The 20,416-nt window shown below is 44.3% G+C and overlaps 1 protein-coding gene across 2 annotated transcripts in view; it reads right to left on the bottom strand.

Moving 5' to 3' along the window:
* Positions 1-20,416, bottom strand: part of VWF (von Willebrand factor) — a 173,055-nt gene that overhangs the window by 76,081 nt on the left and 76,558 nt on the right. For both annotated transcript variants that reach the window (XM_081957932.1, XM_081957933.1), the window contains 11 exons: positions 19,970-20,073; positions 17,545-17,683; positions 15,783-15,920; positions 13,315-13,464; positions 11,635-11,775; positions 10,349-10,468; positions 8,710-8,866; positions 6,712-6,870; positions 5,688-5,823; positions 1,769-3,138; positions 386-505 (listed from right to left, as the gene is read on the bottom strand). In XM_081957932.1, coding sequence (XP_081814058.1) covers positions 386-505; positions 1,769-3,138; positions 5,688-5,823; positions 6,712-6,870; positions 8,710-8,866; positions 10,349-10,468; positions 11,635-11,775; positions 13,315-13,464; positions 15,783-15,920; positions 17,545-17,683; positions 19,970-20,073 — 2,734 coding nt within the window. The remainder of the gene's footprint in view (positions 1-385; positions 506-1,768; positions 3,139-5,687; positions 5,824-6,711; positions 6,871-8,709; positions 8,867-10,348; positions 10,469-11,634; positions 11,776-13,314; positions 13,465-15,782; positions 15,921-17,544; positions 17,684-19,969; positions 20,074-20,416) is intronic.

Raw genomic sequence — 20,416 nt, 5'->3', positions numbered from 1 at the left:
GTGGGCCAGATTTGCCCCCCCAGGCCTTGAGTTTGACACCCCTGGTTTAGAGCATTCTCTGGTTGGTTTACAGAGTCCGCCTCTTGCCCCCAACAATCAGGGTCCTCATTTTACCGACCTCGGAAGGATGGAAGGCTGAGTGAATGTTGAGCCAGTCAGAATCGAACTCCTGACTGTGGGCAGAGTTAGCCTGCAATACTGCATTCTAACCACTGCGTCACAAGGGCCCTTCAGATGAGGTAGATTCCTGCGCTAATGTTTGAAATGCTTCACAAAGATCGTTCAGCATTCCTTTTAAGAAGAGTTTATGGGTTTACGTCAAGGCCTTCTTCTGGAGGACCACCAATCCAGAACACCCTGAGGCCTAAAATGAAGCGATACTCACCCAAGACAGCGTGTTCAATAAATGTTTTCACAAAACGTTTCATTTCCTCGAACTGAGCTGCTTCAACTTCTGAGGTTCCATCCAGAAGAAATATCACATCCATCGGCTTGGTGCAAGTTTCTGAAGAGAGTTTTAAATCTTTTCATTATCAAGGTTTCTAGACTAGACAACTGGCCAACAAAGCTTCATAAGTTACAGTCTAAACCCATGTTGGTGAACCTATGGCGCATGTGCCACAGGTGGCAGATAGATCCCTCTGTGCGGGAACAAGAGCCATCACTCAGTTCAGCTCCACTGCGCATGCATCTCTGCCTCCCACTGACCAGCTGTTCTCAGGTCTCTGCCATGCATGTGGGAGACACGGTTGAATGCATGAGGGGCATGGGGGGCATGCACGCATGCGCAGGGGGAGGATGGGATTGTGCACACATGCAGGGGGCAAGGAGGAGCACAGGAGGGTGCAGTATTTTTGGTCCCAGGTGGCTTCAGGGAGGCCTGCGAGGCCCAAAACAGGGCACAGGGGGTCCTGCGCATGCATAGGGGTCACGCACATGTGCTGGAGGAATGTGGGGGGAGTGCGTGCATGTGTGGAGGCTGGGGAGTGCAGAGGAGTCATCCAAGCATGCACAGGGGATGGGGTGCATTGCATTGTGGGGGTGGGGGTGATTTTTTAAAAATCATCAGAAATAGGGCTAACAACCAGAGGACTGCAAAGAATATAAATAAATCCTTCCATTCCCCACCATTCAGTCAGCACTGAAGAAGTTTCTTGGATGAAAAATGAAACATCTTCAAGGAAAAAACATAGAAAATCCATTTGTCTCTTGAAAAAGCACCTTTGGGACAACCATTTTAACTCCTATTCTCGAGTTTAATTTAAAAAAAAAAAACTAAACACATACCGTATTTTTCGGAGTATAAGACGCACCTTTTTCCCTCAAAAAGAGGGTGAAGATCTGGTGCATTTTATACACTGAATACGGCATTTTTTGCCTCCCGAAACCCTGCCCCTTCACCAAAATGGCCGTGCATAGCCTGTAGAAGGCTTTCAGAGAGCTCCTGGGGGCTGGGGAGGGCAGAAATGAGCGAAAAACATGCCGTTTTTTGCTCAATCCCCCCCCCCCCCAGCTCCAGGAGCTCTCTATAAGCCTCCTAAAGGCTATTCATGCCTCTTTTTTGAAAAAAAGGCCTGTTTTTGCAAAAAAAAACACCAGGCCGTTTTGGGGAGGTTTGCAGAGTGCAAAAACTTTTTTAAAAAATTTGCCTCCTCAAAACCTTGGTGCATCTTATACTCTGAAAAATATGGTACCTCTTCAAAATCATGATGAGTCTTATACTCTGGTGTGTCTTATAGTCCAAAAAATGTGGTAAACCAGATGTTACCTTTCTTTGAGCAGCAAGTTTTGAATACCAGATCAGGTCCTTCCCGGATGAGGTTGTTAAAGCCTTCGATGATGATAGGAGCCTGTGGCTGACTTAAATCTTGTAGTTCCTGGATGTCCGCGTTAGGCCTTATGCCAATAGGGATCACATGGACGTCCCTGGGTGGGCGGGTGATGGTATCCGTGGCAGGATTTGCAGTGACCATGTAAACCAAGTGGGGCACTTGATCTGTTCTTCTCTTGGTGGTAAATGATTGTTCGGAGACGAAGTTGAGCGCCTGTCCAGTGTTGGTCGCGTTTCCTCCCTGGAATTGCATCTCCCGCACCTTCTTAATCAGGAATTCCTTGGATTGACGTTCCCCGAAAGAATGCTCCACGGTGATGGTGAAGGAATACTGGAGGATGCTAATTTGGACGGTTTCTTCTCCCACTTCCAACTCCTGGATGGTACGGATGAGAAACTCTTTGATGGTGTCAAAATTGCTCTTGCCAACTTTGTGGGAGCCTTCAACTAAAAAGACAATGTCAAGGATCTTCTCGACAGAAATCGAGACTTCCGTTGGAGGCGCCTGTGGAAAACCATGAGGAAAGTGTGTCCTTGCTTCCACACTCGGAAGAGTTGGGATTGGGCGTTGGGTGGGAAGAAACACGCTGACGTCAGGCACAAGGCCACAGAAGTAATCGATGATTTCATCCGTGCGTTGCCTCAACTCAAGGACGTTGTTCATGAGGAAAGCTCTGTTTTCGGGCGACTGCCGTTCGATTAGCCCAATTTGCTGAGTGCTCACATGAGGCCCAAGGCCGATGGGTATCACAATAATTTTCTTTCTTTTCAGCAGCGGGAAGATCCCCTGAATTCTCTTGGGGTCCTTGCTTGCCATCAACAGCACAGCAATTTGGGCGGCGTTTGTCCGTGGCGCCTTGCCGAACACGTGGAAGACAACGTATTTGAGCACCTCAGTGGCAGAGGCTACATCCCCACCCGTGTATTTTATATTTTTCACAATCTTCCTCATTTTAGTTGACTTCTTAATGTCCTTTAGGCCAAGGTAAATGTGTGAACCGGTACGATATTCCAGAACTGCCAAGCGGATCCGTTTTTGGGAGATGTGGAGTTTTTCCATCATGTTAAGGATGAAATTTTTCAACTCTTCAAAATCGCTCTCAGAAAGCTTATTGGAACCATCCATTAAGATGGCCAGGTCCATCATTTTGCTACAGGAATATTGACGCGTAGGTTCTTCTTCTTCCTCCTCCTCCTCCTCCTCCTCTTCTTCTTCCTCTTCTTCATCTGGGCTAGCAGTGGTCAAGAATTTGCCAACCTCTTCTGGATCACATGGGCGGCATGTCAGGTTCCGTACTTTGCAATGGCTAGGCAAGTAGGAAAAAAATCCAACAGTTAAAACTCCATTTTCAACTTCTGTTTTTTCAACTTTGTTAAAAGATTAAATGTAGGAGATGACCAGGCTGAGCCTGAGGGAGGAGTCAAATGTGTCACTAGTCCCTTTCAGCCCACAAAAGATCACCTTGAATTCCATTGACTCTTATCTACCGCCAATTTACTTTGACTTTCAGTAGATCAGATTCTTGTAGAGAACATTAGCCTATAGTAAACCTACAGTATATTCATTTGAACTGCTGGACTCCTGATTTCCTGTGCTTGACTTTACAGTAGCGGTCAAAATTGTGAGAACCTTTTGGGAAAAGTGTATTTTTGAGGTTTGATGGCTAATAACACCACTTTGTTTTTGTGTAGAAAGATAATTTAATCAAGAATGTAATGCAACAAAGCTTGTTCAATTATGTGTATTCTATGAAAAGTTATAATCAAATATAGCCAGCAATTAAACCCAGTTAATAGAAGCAATCATTCAATCTTGGTTTCACATTATAATAACTGCAAAACTAAAAAAAAACTCGGTTCACTCCATGGGAAGATGTTATAAGGCTGTAATTCATATTAAAGTTTACGCAACTAAGTATTAACTGAAATGGTGATCATTTTTGTATATCTCATTTTTTTCTACATGTTTCTCCTTTATAACAGCTATTCTAATAGCAACTCCATCATAAAAGCTATTGCTTTACATGCTTGATTAAATTATCTTTCCATTGATGTATATTTTTATGGTACTACTCCCCAAAAAAGTGGTGTTATTAGCCATCAAACCTCAAAAATACTGCGCACTTTTCCCAAAAGGTTTCCACAATTTTGGCCACTACTGTAAATCTTTTTTAAAAAACATTTCTTTGCATTTCAACAATTCTAACACTTTTGGTGTTAGGAGTCCCTGTGGATTTTACTCTGCTACTAGTTGCTGACTCTAGGGGGCAGTGGTCATCTCCATTTCAAGGCCATTGAGCCAGTGCTGCCTGAAGACATTTTCACTGTCATGTGGCTATCATGACATCACAGAGTGCTGTTACCTCCATACTGAAGCGCTACCTATTTATCTACTCACATGTACACGTTTTCAAACAGCTAGGTTGGCATGAGCTGAGGCGAGGACAGGAGCTCGCCCCATTGAAAGGCGTCTGGGTCTCCAACCAGGGCAGCTAACTTTCTAGCTGACAAACCCAGTGTCTTAACCACTGAGCCACTGCACTGCCCCTTTAGACAATTCTGATAATCAGTATAATTTTTCAAGGCTTTGAAAAGAGTGCTTCCAAATTATGGGTCACTGTTTGGAAGAAGCAAGCAGCTGGATGTTCTCACTCCATGCAACAAAACTGATCAATCTGAAGGTAGTAATTTGAATTCTTTATGGAGAAGTAACCTTGATGGATAACAGAAATGGAGAAAAAACTATATACATTGATATGTAATGCTTGGGAGATTAAAAGGAAACTCAAATAAGCATCCCGTGATTGAAGTGAATGAACTTCTATTTATAAATCATATTCTATTTATAAATTAAGAACTTATAAATTCATAAATTAATAATAAATAAATAAATAAATAACAGTGGCTTGACTTAGCTATTTTTTAAAAATCCCATTTCATGGAAAAAGAGAGTGTTCAATTTAAAAATTAACTCCATGTTTTAAAAATCGGAAAACTTTGTACCCTCAGAAAATGTTAATTGTTCTGCTCTGGGCCCGTACAACCACATAGCATCCCCTTGAGAGTAGTTTTGGTTTTGTGAAGTGTGATTAACAATCCTCCAGGATCCCTTAAGACTGACGCAACTGATCCGTTTAGAAAACCTTGCCAAAATCCTAACCCATAGACTTTTGCTAAAACTGAGAGCTATGGCGGACACGTGCAATAGGCCATATTTTTCGGAGTATAAGATGCTCCGAAGTATAAGACACACCTAGCTTTTGGGAGGAAAACAAGGGGGGGAAAACCTTCCACCCAGCAATTCGCCTCCTTGCAGCAAACAGAAAACAGCCTGTTTAAGTTTCAGTTTCAGCACAGCCTGATTAACACAAGAAAAAAAAATCTGCCTCTGCCTCCCAACAATTTGGCTCCTTGCAGCAAACAGCAAACAGCCCATTTCAGTTTCCAAGCAGCTGATTGTCGGGCCTCCCGATGATCAGCTGTTTCAGGCTGCAGGGACTGCCATGGCCTATTGCCCCTCCGCGTGCCTTGTTCTCAATGGCAATCCCTGCAGCCTGAAACAGCTGATGGTCAAGAGGCCCGACTATCAGCTGCTTGTGTTAATCAGAATGTGCTGAAACGGAAACTTGCTGTTTGCTGCAAGGGGGCAAATTGCTGGGAGGCAGAGGCCAAAGGATGGGGGCTGGCTGGTGGGCGGGGCTACATTTGGTGTATAAGACGCACCCAAATTTTCACCCTCTTTTATGGGGGGAAAAGTGCCTCTTATACTCCCCAAAAATACGGTAATATACATTTCTTCTCTGCCCTATATTCAACCTATCTCCTCTCTTAAATGCCACAAAGGTCTCTATTTTACCAGGATTGGCAGATCTGAGGATTCTCCGAGTTCAAAATGATCTTTTTCCCATGAGGAATCCTGCGTCCTTCTGCTTCGCACACCGGACATTCCTCGAGTTTGATACACGATTCGGAAAGCTCATCAAGAATTTTTCCTGTTTTGCAAGAGTGTTGGAGAATGAGTTTAATTTCTTTATTTATTCATTTATAAACATGCAACAGTATACCTTGACACTTTAAACATTTAGCCTCTCCTTTGGAAACTTAACAAGAGCTCCAAAGTTTGCAAGGTTGCCCACGGTCAGCAAGGGATGATGTAATCAACCAGCCTTTTATCTCATGATCCAGGCAAGCTAGCTAGAAATTTTGGCCAAGAAAACTGTGATGTAAGAGTGTTGTTTAACACAATGAAGTCTGTAACTTATTGCTTTGAAGTCAGGTGAGTTAAACAACACACATACACACAAACACACACACATCTAATTCCACTGATTATGTAGTCTAGTTCAGGTGAATTCTCGGAGTTGAAGTCCACAAGTCTTAAAACTTTCAAGTTTGAACACCCCTGGGGGTTTTTTTCTAAAGGGTTAGGGGTGCAAGTGTCTTGTAACTTGACAGGTTTAAGACTTGCACACTTCAATGCCAGAGTTCCTGAGCCAACATGACTGGAGGAGGAATTCTGGGAGTTGAAGTCCACAAGTCTTAAAGCTGTCAAGTTTCAATACCCCTGGGTTTTTTTTCCCTAAAGGGTTAGGGGCGCAAGGGTCTAATAACTTGACAGCTTTAAGGCTTGCACACTTCAATGCCAGAGTTCCTGAGCCAACATTTTGGTTGCTAAGCAAGAGTGTTGTTATGTGAGTTTCACCACATTTTACAAGTTGCCCACGCCCACCCAGTCACATGACTGCCAAGCCACTCCCACTCAGTCACATGGCCAGAAAGCCATTCCCACAAAACAGGCCACACCTACAGAAGAGGTTCTAAAAATTTTGAATCCCACCCCTGTCCTGACCAGACATAACGCGTGGAGTAGATACACTTACCTGCAGGACAATGTGGATGGCATCCTTCAAGACACTTCAGAGGACATGCTTGGGGAGCCATGTGCTGGCACGTCCTTGGACAGGCAGGACCACAGCTGTTGTACCGCCATTCACATTGATATTCTTCCTCCACTTTGTTCATGCTTTCACAACTTTGTGCTACAAAATACCAAATTTTTTAAAAAATGATGGAACGCTTGTGCCATGTAATCATTTCCATTTCTGTAGATGACGAGTCCTTGATGCACTCCAGGATTGGCAATATTTTTTGCAGACGTTTCATTGCCCAAACTAAGTAACCTCATCGGTGCCAGCATCATGTATCCTCACTAGCAGTGATGATGCTACCTTGTTGGGTAATAAAACATTTGCCTAACCCTACATCGTTTCAGACAAAATGGTTATCCAATCTCTTCTTAAAAGCTTTCAGTGTTGGACCATTCACAATTTCTGGAGGAAAGTTGTTTTACTGATTAATTGTTCTAACGGTCAGGGAATTTCTTCTTAGTTATGGATTGAAGCTTTCCTTGAATGGTTTCCATCCCTGGTTTCTTATCTTGCCTTCTGGTGCTTTGGAAAATAGGTGTCTTCTTTGTGGCAGCCTCTCCAATATTGGAAGACTGCTATCATGTCAGCCCTAGTCCTTCTTTTCTCTATACTAGACAAACCCAATTCCTGCAACTATTCTTAGATCTTTTAGCCTCCAATCTCCTGATCATCTCTGAACTATTCTGTGTTCTCTCTCTCTCTTTATCTCTCTCTTTCTCTCTCCTTTTCTTTCTCCCTTTCTTTCTCTCTCTCTTTCTCCCTTTCTTTCTCTCATTCTTTCTATTTCTGTCTCCATTTCTCTTTTTTTCTTTCTTTCTCTCTTCTTCCCTCTCTTTCTTTCTCCCTCTCTCTCCCTCTCTCTCTTTCTCCCTCTTTCTCCCTTTCTCTCCCTTTCTTTTTCCCTTTCTCTCTCTCTTTCTCTCTCTCTTTCTCTCTCTCTTTCTCTCCCTCTCCCTCTCTATCTTTCTCCCTTTCTTTCTTTTTCTTTCTCTCTCTCCCTTTCTTCTCCCTTTCTTTCTCTCGTTCTTTCTATTTCTGTCTCCATTTCTCTTTTTTTCTTTCTTTCTCTCTTCTTCCCTCTCTTTCTTTCTCCCTCTCTCTCCCTCTCTCTCTTTCTCCCTCTTTCTCCCTTTCTCTCCCTTTCTTTCTCTTTCTCTCTCTCTTTCTCTCTCTTTCTCTCTCTCTTTCTCTCTCTCTCCCTCTTTCTTTCTCCCTTTCTTTCTTTCTCTTTCTCTCTCTCCCTTTCTTCTCCCTTTCTTTCTCTCGTTCTTTCTATTTCTGTCTCCATTTCTCTTTTTTTCTTTCTTTCTTTCTCTCTTCTTCCCTCTCTTTTTCTCCCTCTCTCCCTCTCTCTTTTTCTCCCTCTTTCTCCCTTTCTCTCCCTTTCTCTTTCTCTCTCCCTTTCTCTCTCTCCCTTTCTCTCTCTCTCTTTCTCTCTCTCCCTTTCTCTCTCTCTCTTTCTCTCTCTCCCTTTCTCTCTCTCCCTCTCTTTCTTTCTCCCTTTCTTTCTCCCTTTCTTTCTCCCATTCTTTCTCCCTTTCTTTCTCCCATTCTTTCTATTTCTGTCCCTATTTCTCTCTTTCTTTCTCCCTCTTTCTTTCTCCCTTTCTTTCTCCCTTTCTTTCTCCCATTCTTTCTCCCTTTCTTTCTCCCATTCTTTCTATTTCTGTCCCTATTTCTCTCTTTCTTTCTCCATTTCTTTCTTTCTTCCTTTCTTCCTTTCTTCCTTTCTTTCTTTCTATTTCTGTCTCCATTTCTCTCTCTCTTTCCTTCTCCTTCCCTCTCTCTCTTTCTCATTATCTCTCTCTTTCTCCCTCTTTCTTTCTCCTTTTCTCTCCCTTTCTTTCTCTTTCTCTCTCCCTCCCTCTCTCTCTCTTTCTCTCTTTTTCTCCCTTCCTCCCCCTCCCCCTCCCCCTCTCAATTCGTTCATATTCTCTCCCCAACGCTTACGGCATAGAGCAGGAGACCTCCAGTTGATTACAGTTCCTTTCTGGGCACAAGCCTGGGCGTAAGCAGCAACAGCATCACAGAAACAGGCACAGTCCCCAATGGACTCACAGACACAGGTGTCATACGTGCAGATTTCCACATAGGGTTCAGGATCCACCTGCAAAGGAAGTGGTGCAAGTCAAACTCTTACACTCTTGAGAAGATCTCAGTAGCTTCGAGGAACAAGGCGGCTCGCATACAAAGAGACTTGTCTTCACATCAAACTCTACATTTTGGGAGGTCCCATAAAGCAGCTCCTTCCAACAATGAGCTCTTCGGGGCAAGGAGCCTATCTCAAGGGCAGGTCACCGGCTTCACAGCTGGGCAGGAGAAATTAGAGTCTTCCACTACTTCATCTCAGGTTGCCAAATTAGAAAAAAAAAATTGGGGAGGCCGAACAGTATCTGCTATTAGAATGGAAGGAGAACTTTGCAACACTGATGCTTGAACACAGCTGAAGAAGCTTCTAAAATGAGAAGCGAAGCGTCTTCAAAAGAAAAAAGAAACAAGAAAGTCCAGGTCCCTCCTGAAAAAAAAGTAACCTTGGGGCAACCATGACCTGGGTGAATGAGAATCTCTACAGACTTTTAGCTATACAATTTGGGATGAAGGCCCTTGGAATGGTGGGGGAGAAGGAATGGATTTCCAGAGGGAAAATTGCAGACTACAGGAACCATTTGCACTGCTCCGGTGACCCTGAGGACACTGATAAACCTCCAAGTGGCCTCAATGACCCTGTGAAAGGATGCAAATGACCAGCTGTCTGCAAAAAAGAAAATCTTCCATTCCCCACTATCCAGACAGAGCTGAGGCACAGCCAGAGAACCTGCATGAGTTTATTGACACCAACTGTGCCCCCATCATCCCTTTCAACTCTCCAGTCTGGAGAAAAACTCTTCCACAAACTTGTTAACAGCCTTTGGCTGAAAATACTCCAGTCCCAAACGTTGTAAGCAGAAAACTTCCAACTATAAATCCAACAAGGCAAGATAAGGTCATTAATCCAGCAGGGTAAGCTAGATAAGGAGTTCCAGAAGTGAAGTAGCACGGCAGTAAATCGAACCAATTGGGAGGATGCCAGGAACTCAGATAAAGCAGTTAACACAAGATGAACTGTGTGTTTGTTCCCTCCCATTTGCCTCTCCTTTAAACTCCATCCCCAGGTGTGCCTTGTGAAGGGCATTGGGGCCCTTCCATCCCTTGTAAGACACACAACCCACATTGCTCTCTTCTGTGTTCTTCCCTGCGTGCCCTAGGATAAGGAGGGGGTGGGCCTTGGTCTTCATCTGAACCCCTTCTCCCTTGCTATGCCCAGCTTGACTGTGCCCTTCCCCAGTTTCTTCCACAACCAATGGAGCCGCTCTCCTTCTCTCGGTCATCAGTTCATCTTCCATCTCAGAGTCAGACTCCGACGGGGGCATGACAGAATCTCTGATACAGGTGACCGACGCAGAATGGATCCTACGGTGTTAAGCTTGGAGGCATATATTCGCCTTCATTCATACTAAGCACCGGGGCTCGGGATTAATTCAAGCGAGAAATTGTTGTCCAGCCACTGGATCCCGAATGAGAATTATTATCTGGATAAGAAATGGCTTACCAGTTTTTTGCATTCTTTGAAGAGATCGCTACTCAAGACACTGCACGACGTCTCCACCATCACCTGTTTTACGACGTTGCCGTTGCACAGTGAAGACGCCAAGTCCTGCCCTTGGGAAAGCTGCAGAAAGAGAAGAAACACATTATGACACCAGGAAATATATCAGCTATCGGATTATCTGTCAATTTAGCATCTTCATAGCAATGAGGGGCGAAGAGTGGTGCAGTAGCCTAGAGGTGGAGCTCTCGCCTCACAATCGGGAGGCTGTGAGTTCAATCCTAGGTAGAGGCAGATATTTCTCTCTCTGGGCAGAATGAGAATATATCTGCTGAACAAAACTCCGCATTGGTGACAAGCAGGGCATCTGGCCAGTAAATACTCAGCTCCATTCAGTTGCCCAAGATTCCACCCTGCAAGGGATTATGGGGCCATTAAAAGAAGATGATGATAGCAATGAGAGCTAAACATCCTTTCTTGGAAATCATAGGCATACATCTAAATGTGCTGCAGCTGCCAAAAAAGCCCACACAGTTCTAGGCTGCATAAACAGAGGGATAGAATCAAGATCACGTGAAGTGTTAATACCACTTTATAATGCCTTGGTAAGGCCACACTTGGAATACGGCATCCAGTTTTGGTCGCCACAATGTAAAAAAGACTTTAGAAAGATTGCAGAGAAGAGCAACAAAGATGATTAGGAGACTTGAGGCTAAAACATATGAGGAATGGTTGCAGGAACTGGGTAGGTCTAGTTTAATGAAAAGAAGGACTAAGGGAGACATGATAGCAGTCTTCCAATATCTCAGGGGTTGCCACAAAGAAGAGGGAGTCAAGCTATTCTTCAAAGCACCTGAGGGCAGGAAAACAAGCAATGGGTGGAAACTCATCAATGAGAGATGCAACTTAGAACTGAGGAGAAATTTTAGAAAAATTAATCAGTGGAACAACTTGCCTCCAGAAGTTGTGAATTCTCCCACACTTTTTAAGTTTTTAAGAAGATGTTGGCCAACCATTTGTCTGAGGTGGTGTAGGGTTTCCTGCAGGGGTTGGTTGCTGTCAGTTCAGCATGCAAAAAACATGCATGCCAGAAACCGGAAGAGCAGCTGGTGACAGCGCACGTACCCACAGAGAGGGCTCGGTGTGCCACTTCTGGCATGCGTGCTATAGATTCGCCATGACAGATCTAGGATAATCTGCTGGGTTTCTTACCCTGACATGAAAACATTCTGAAACACAGACAGACGCCGCCGCCGTCAAAGATGCAACACATTTATTTGTACAAATACCTTTCTGACATCAGCACACTGTGAGTGAACTTTCCAAGAATTCCCAAAGTCGCTAGGATCAACTTCAATCTGCTTCCGGCTGCTTCTCAGGTCGTTGTTCGGAACGCCATCGAAATTCCCACACAGGCCACAGACGTTATCCTTTCAAAGACCAAGCCAAAGAAATGTCACCTTAATTCTCCTTCAATACAATACAATACAATACAATACAATACAATAGTAGAGTTGGAAGGGACCTTGGAGGTCTTCTAGTCCAACCCCCTGCCTAGGCAGGAAACCCTATACCGTTCCAGACAAATGGCTATCCAACATCTTTTTAAAGACTTCCAGTGTTGGGGCATTCATAACTTCTAGAGGCAACTTCTGTTCCACTGATTAATTGTTCTCACTGTCAGGAAATTTCTCCTCAGTTCTAAGTTGCTTCTCTCCTTGATTAGTTTCCACCCATTGCTTCTTGTTCTACCCTCGGGTGCCTTGGAGAATAGCTTGACTCCCTCTTCTTTGTGGCAACCCCTGAGATATTGGAATACTGCTATCATGTCTCCCCTTCAATTGGAAGAGTATGAGTAAATTAATATTAAGACTATTCATTCATGGGTAGAAGTGTTCCAATATCTCAGGGGCTGCCACAAAGAAGAGGGAGTCAAGCTATTCTCCAAAGCACCTGAGTGGCAGGACAAGAAGCAATGGGTGGAAACTAATCAAGGAGAGAAGCAACTTAGAACTGAGAAAGAAATTGCCTGACAGTGAGAACAATCAACCAGTGGAACAGCTTGCCTCCAGAAGTTGTGAATGCCCCAACACTGGAGGTATGTAAGAAGATGTTGGATAACTATTTGTCTGAAATTGTTAGGGTATCCTACCTAAGCAGGGGGTTGCACTAGAAGACCTCCAAGGTCCCTTCCAATTCTGTTATTCTGTTCTGCCCTGAAGACAAATTTCTTGTGTGTTCAATCACACTTGGCCAATAAAGAATTCTATTTTGTTCTGTTCTGTTCTAACGTACATAACTAAGCAAACAAGCTATTACTAATCGGGAATCTGAGTCATGGCAACTGGACTTCTTTTCTTTTTCAATCTGAAACGCTTCTCTGCTTCTCCAAGAAGCTTGTTCAGTCTGAGGGTCTCCCTAACCAGGGGTGGGATTCAGCCAATTCAAATGAAGCGGATGTTAATTTTACATCTGGTTCACTGAACCAGTACTTGCAAGGACTGGCTGGCCCCGCCCACCCTACCTGCCCCTCTCAGGAGTCTCCGTGCAGCCTGTTTTGGGATGCTAGGTAAGTGCCCAGAGATTCTGGGAGGGCAAAAACAGGCCTTCCAGAAGTTCAGAAATGGGCTCATTTCTGGCCTCTGGAGGGCCTCCGGAGCCCGGGGGAGGCCATATCTGCCCTCCCATATGCTCGAGCAAAGCCCTCCCCTGCTGTGGTACAGGAGACTGAGTGGGCCACACCCACCATGGCCACGCCTACCCAGCAACTGGGCAGAGAAGTGGTTGCTACACCTAACCAACTTGCTCGGGCTGAAGACGCTACTTGGATAAACAGCGAAATATTCCCAAGGGAAAACGAAAACAAGTCCAATTGCCATGACTTCACTTCCAGGCAAGTCCATCTAGTTGTCTGAGAATCTTCATCAACATACAAGCTATTACTAAGTAATAAATCAGAAGCAACTTACTTTGTAGTTTTCTTTCAAGATGACAGTAATCCCCATGTTTTGATCCCAAGTCAGGGAGATTCTCCCACGTCCCAGTATCAGAATATAGTAGCGGCCAGACTTCAAAATGTCCACGTTGCCTTCTTCTCTTGGAGGGGTGATGATGTTAATCTTCACCAGAAAAAAGATAAAGAACTTTCAATAATGGGAGTTATTACATCAGCCGCTAATAAGGGTTTGCTTTCAAATCATGCTTAGTCCCACAAACCTTTTTTTATTTAAACAGCTGTGAATTATATTCATTCACAGCCCATAATGATTCATAACCAGTCTGTGAATAGTCCGACAGAAGTCTGCCACAGTCTTTCAGGGTAAGGCTGATAAGCACCCACCTTTATCTCCCTTGAAACGCTGCCAGAGACCTAATTGCCAATTAGTTTTGCAAGGCCAAACAGAGCACAGAGTCAAACGGAGCTTCAGAGTTTAAACCGACCAGAACGAACAAAGTTGCTTTCTGCAAAGGCTCACGTCTGTTTGCTCCTCTTTTATGTCTTACGGGAGGGACCATCTCCAAGCCTTATTCCCAAGTTGCCCTTTTTGTCTTAACTGTTCTTGCCTTCTGGCCGCTCTGCGCATGCGCGCACTGGGAACAGCCCCCTCCCCCCTGTTTCTCTGCCTCGCTGATGTCCGACTCAGGAGACTCGGAGGCAGCATATATCTCCCAGATGGCCCTGGCCCCCTCTCTGCCTCCAACACAGAGCCTTCGTTCGAGCCCTCCCCAGACTCCAGGGCTGGCCCAGGTTCCTCCCCAACCTCCTCACTGTCTGACTTTGCTGCCAGCTCCGCAGGCTGTTGGCAGACCACAACATGAACAATAGAATATTCTACATGGGGAAGAGACATTGGCTAATGTTAATTCCGTTGTGAGAAAAATTTACAGGTATTCCTTCACACACAATCATTTGTTTAGTGATTGTTTGAAGTTGCAAAGGTACTGAGAAACATGACTTATGACTGTTTTTCACACTTTGGATGTTGCAGCCTCCCCAGGGTCATGTGATCAAAATTCGGATGCTGGTTCCTTTTTGCAGCCTCCTGACAAGCAAGGTCAATGGGGAAGCTGGATTCACTTAACAACCATGTTACTAACTGAATGACGGCCAGGATTCCCTTAAGAACGGTGGCAAGAAAGGTTGTAAAATGGGGCAAAATTCGCTGAATAACTGCTCGCTTAGCAAGGGAGGCTGTAGGCTCAATTGGGGTTGTACGTGGACGACTATCTGTTTACAAGCTCCATTTTGAATCAAGTGGGCACACTGAGAATATATCTGTGGAACAAAACTCCGCATTGGCAACAGGAAGGGCATCTGGCCATTAAACACTCTGCTAGCTCCATTCAGTTGCCCGGACTCCACCCTGCAAGGGATTGTGGCGTTGTTAAAAGATGATGATTTTGAAGCAAGTGTTTCAAATGCCACGGCTCTCATCCCTCAGCAGGCTTAAGTAGGAAATTTCGGCTCCCTGAAGACCCAGCGGTGCTCAAAGGATCAGTTTCAACAGAGGTCCTTCTGGATCCCTTTCAAAAAGAAAGCCTTCAAAATCCCCCTTTCTTCCTTCCTTCCTTCCTTCCTTCCTTCCTTCCTTCCTTCCTTCCTTCCTTTCTTTCTTTCTTTCTTTCTTCCTTTCTTCCTTTCTTTCTTTCTTTCTTTCTTTTTTCTTTGTTATTCAAGTGCATCCTTATTTTTATTTCATAAAGTTTTTTATTTGATAAACATTAAAAAGATTGGACATAGTGCAATATTTCTGGCATGAACATTTCCATATAGTGATTAGATCTTATAACAAGGATATTTTATATCCATTACATAGGTGTATGTAGTCAGTTAAATCCCCCTTTCAACACATGAGCCACAGGTGGGTTCTTACCAGTTTAGACCGGTTTCGGATGAGTAGGTAGTAACTTGGCTGGCCACGCCCCTGAACCAGTTCTATCGGTGGCACTGCAGGTTCCACCATCTTGTTTTTTGCTTTTGCGCATGTGCAGAAGCAATTTTTTTACTTCAGTGGTGGGATACAATTGGTATGCCCCGGTACAGGTGTACCAGTGCCTGCTGGGAGCACCAGGTACAATTCTGGTATGGTCTGGAGGGCCCACCTGCCTGCCCGCTCTCCTTACCACTATTTGAGCCAACTGGGGCTTTCGTGCACGGAGCATAGGGCATCTGCGTGATGCTCCACCGAGCAGCTGGAGCATCGCAAGTGATAAGTATGCATTTGTGGGCTGCGCATGTGCTGCGTACATTCACTGGTGGACGGCGGGCCCCGTTGCAGCATTACTGGTTGCAACAGGATCCAGAATCCACCACTGGCATGCGTGCATAGCACGCATCAAGCACCAAGCACGCACCCCAGGAGCAAACTGTAAAAGAAGCCAGAACTCACCCCTGAGGTGAGTCTGTGGAGACAATGAGGGAGGGGGATGAACTTACTTCTGGACCGTGCAGCTCGATCTCTCCCCCGTCAAACAACACCGTGATTCTTCGAGTGCAGGTCTCTCCAGTGAAGCCGCATCCTTCCTTGGCCACAAGGATCCGAAAAGACCCAGCTGCGTCATCTTCACAGTAGTCCTTGAAAAGAAAGGAGGAGAGACAGCAGCCTTTTGAGATAGGACTACGGAACTCCAACTTCAAAGATGTTCTCTCCAGAAGTTGCAATGGAAGCCTAAAACTGGGTTCCCACACTATGTTCCACGGAACCAGAGAGTTTCCCCCAAAGAATCATAGGGATTCCGTGGGGAAAAAAATCTCAATAATCAACTTTAAAATGGGTTTAAAAATAAAACCACGCAAGGCCAGCTAACCTGACTCGAAATAAAGATCTCTGTGGTTATATTTCAAATGTTTTCTCTTGATTTCCAAACCTACTACGTTATGCAAAATGCTCAGGCAATAGGAAGTAGATGAAAGAAGTTGTGGGTTCAAAATGCCTAGTAAAAATCAGGGATTTCTATCTGTCTTTGGAAAGAGAGAGAGGTGTATGATTGATATAGATGGATGATATAGATAGATAGATAGATAGATAGATAGATAGATAGATAGATAGATAGATAGAGACAGACAGACAGACAGACAGACAGACAGACAGACAGACAGATGACAGATAGATGATAAATAGATGATTGATAGATGATAGATTGAGAGATGGATTTTATATGTATGCATGTATGTATGTGTGTGTGTGACAACCCCTGGTATGCCCAAATATGGGAGCTCGCTCGCTACTCCCCCCTTCTGTCATTTGGCTCACTACAGAAGGCCATCCAGGCAGAAAACCATATTTTCATTTTTAATGTTGCCTTTGCTATGTTTGTATTGTATTTGTGCTGATAAATAAATAAATAAAGGGAGACTAGTATAGATCTATTTCAAGCTATTTAGCTCTCATCAGCTAGCCATACCCTTACTGGGATTCAAACCTGGGCTGTATTACATATTAGGCAGATGTATTAGCCACTAAGCCACAGGCTCTCCTCCTTATCAGCTGAGCCAGGGAAATAGGTATGTATTTGGTATGTATTGCTATTTCCCTGGCTCAGCTGATAAGGAGGAGAGCCTGTGGCTTAGTGGCTAATACATCTGCCTAATATGTAATACAGCCTAGGTTCGAATTCCAGTAAGGGTATGGCTAGCTGATGAGAGCTAAATAGCTTGAAATAGATCTATACTAGTCTCCCTTTATTTATTTATCTGCACAAATACAACATATCTATCTATCTATCTATCTATCTATCTATCTATCTATCTATCTATCTATCTATCTATTAATCTATCTATCATCTATCTATCTATCTATCTATCTATCTATCTATATCTATATCAAATATATATATAGTTGTATTTGTGCTGATAAATAAATAAAGGGAGACTAGTATATATATACGATAGAGAGAGAGATGGATGATAGATAGATAGATAGATAGATAGATAGATAGATAGATAGATAGATAGATAGATAGATATGGATGGATGAGAGAGAGATGGATGATGGATGATGGATGGATGGATAGATAGATGGATGCACATACACACATGCATACATACATACAAACATAGGATTCTATTGGGGGGGGAATGTTTTCAGAAGGGTTCCATGACTGAAAAGTTTGGGTCTAAAAGGATAACAGAATAACAGAGTTGGAAGGAGGTCTTCTAGTCCAACCCCTGTCTTAGAGCATCACATCCCAAGTCTTACCTGAACAAGCACATACTGGCAACTGCCGGGAAACCTGTACTTCAGTCCATCGAAGGTCAAATAATGGGCAGCACCAATGACCGAACACTTCCCATCGCAGACGTTCTCCGTGCATTCCCATTTTCGAGCACGGCAGGTGCTGCAGAAGACCAGAAGCTATTGTTACTGTTTTGTAGCTCACCGAAACTCTGTTTTGTATTTTGATGTTAGAATGAAAGTGATGTCTCTGCTTTGGAGAAAACGCAATGACCTGAAACTTCGTAACTTCTAGTCAGGTGGCATGTGTTCAATCCTACTCAATGGGCCACAGTTTTTCAACTTCAGAGGTCAAATTTGCCTCCAAGGATCACCTCTAGTTTTGCTGTGACTGTTGTGGCCCACCAGTGGCCACCAGAGCTGGCAGCAGATTCGGACAGTGAGGAGGTTGGGGAGGAAGATGGGCCAGTCCTGGAGTCTGGGGAAGGCTTGGATGAGGGCTCTGTGTTGGAGGCAGAGATGAGGCCAGAGCCGTCTGACAGTTATCAGCTGCCTTCGGAGTCAGACATCAGTGGGGCAGAAGAACAGCTGGAGCCTGTTCCCAGTGTGTGCATGCGCAGAGTTGCCAGATGAAGGGAACAGCTAAAGAACAGGGGTCGACTTGGGAGTAAGGCCACAGGTGGACAGTGAATGGCTCCTCCCAGAGGAAATAAAAGAGGAGAAAAAGGAGAGTGGAGTTTGCAGGAGACAATTAGTTCGCTTAATTGGTTCGTGACTCTCCGAGACTCCTTGCCAAGTTTTGCAGCTATCAGCCTGTCAGCTCTCCAAGCCGGATAAGGTCTGTGACTTAAATCCTCGCTCAAAAGACTTTGCTGGATGTGAATGAGCAGAATTCACTGTTAATTAATAAAAGGTTTTTGTTTTTTTTTTGTCGGGACAAGGAGTTTGCTTCAGGCTCTTGAGAAGCCTTGGTCAGAATAGTGACTTGGCCATTCCAAAAAGCACCAGAGAAATGAACATCTGGAAACAGCCAGATTTTAAGGGCTAAACAAAGTTGTAAGATGCTCCTTGCCCACCTCATTCACTGTTCTGGGAACATTTCCCCCAAATCTCTCACACGGTTTTATTTTAATTTAGAGCCATGGTGACACAATGGTTGCAATGCTGTATTGCAGGTAAACTTTGCCCACAGTCTGGAGTTCGATCCTAAGCGGGTTCAAGGTTGACTCAGCCTTCCATCCTTCTGAGGTCAGCAAAAGGAGGACCCAGATTGTTGGGGGCAATAGGCAGATATTCTATATTGTAACCTACCCAGAAAGTTCTGAAAAGAGATATTGGGAAGTACCGTATTTTTCAGAGTATAAGATGCACCCCCCCCAAAAGAGGGTGAACATCTGGGTGTGTCTTATACATTGAATACAACATTTTTGGCCTACCATAACCCCACCCGCTTTGCAAAAATGGATGTGCAGAAGGTTTAGGAGGTTTGCAAAGTGCTCCTTGGGGTTGGGGAGGGCAGAAATGAGCATAAATGGGCTGTTTTTGCTCATTTTTGCCCCCTTCAGCCCCTAGGAGCACTCTATGAGCCTCCCAAAGCCTCTGCATGCCCTCATTTTGGGCAAACAATTGTCTTTTTTGCAAAAAAACAGGCCTTTTTTGCTCAATTGCCCCCCTCCCAATCCACAGGAGCACTCTCCAAGCTTCCAAAGCCTCTGCATGCCCTTTTTTTGCAAAAAATGACCCATTTTTGCAAAAAAGGGGGGGCATTTTTTGCTCATTTCCCCCCCCCCGCCGCCCCCACTCTACAAGCCTCCCAAAGCCTCTGCATGCCACCACCACATTTTTTTTCTTCTTTGCAAAAAATGAGGCGTGCAGAAGGTTTGGGAGGCATACAAAGAGCAAAAACCATTTTTTAAATTTACCTCTTCAAAAATCTTGGTGCGTCTTATACTCCGGTGCATCTTATAGACCGAAAAATACGGTACTTAAGTCCAATGCTACTGCTGTTGCTACAGCATAGTAGGAGTCACTCTGCTTTTAACAAAGCAGGACTAATCCAGAGAGCGTGCTTCTCTTTACTCAAACTGAAGGAGAACTAATGGAAAACAAGACAGGATGATTCTCTACTCAACACCACGTCACTTTCATTCCCATTTTCTAAAGATGCTGGAGAAAGATAGCACACTGTTCAATCAATGTTTGTTGTAAACATTCTATGGTTGTTTACATGTATTTGTTTACATGGGTTGTCTATGGGCAGGGGTCTCCAAACTTGACTGACTGAGGAACTCTGGGAGTTGAAGTCCACAAGTCTTAAAGTTTCCAAGGTTGGAGACCCCTGGTCTACGGCACTTGAAAAATAGGGGAACATTTATTGGTGGTGCGTCAAAATGATGGTTTTCTTTTAAGGTCCAATGGAAGATCAACGTCAAAGAGGTTAATTCCTTACCACGTGTTGCAGTCTTTTGTCACTGTCTGTCCTGGTGCATATTCCTGTCCGTTGTGGAAACAAGGACAATTCTCAGGGACCATGCATTTGTTTCCATGTCGTACCTAGAGTGCAAATAGATGGATATTTAATTTTTATACTCAATGAAATTTATATGGCTGCACAAAAGGTCCATGAGAACCTCCAAGGTCCCTTCCAACTCTGTCTATGTAAGGCCTGGAAGCCGTCTTTTGCATTGGGCCTTCAGGCCTGCCACAATGATTGCTGTGGGAAAATGGGAAGGGGGGGGGTTGTATGGAGTATGGGAGATAGATACTCAAAATAACATTCCTTTCTCAGAGAGTCAAGGACATTTTGCCCTGCACCTGGATTTTCTAGTTTTTCTTTGAAGACGTTTCGCTTCTCATCAAAGAAGCTTCTTCAGCTCTGACTGGATGGTGGGGGAAT

This window comes from Natrix helvetica (genome assembly GCF_964273705.1).
Source record: "Natrix helvetica genome assembly, chromosome: 6".
Taxonomy (NCBI): domain Eukaryota; kingdom Metazoa; phylum Chordata; class Lepidosauria; order Squamata; family Natricidae; genus Natrix; species Natrix helvetica.
The sequence above is the reverse complement of the archived record's forward strand: the minus strand, read 5'-3'. Positions and strand labels throughout refer to the sequence as shown.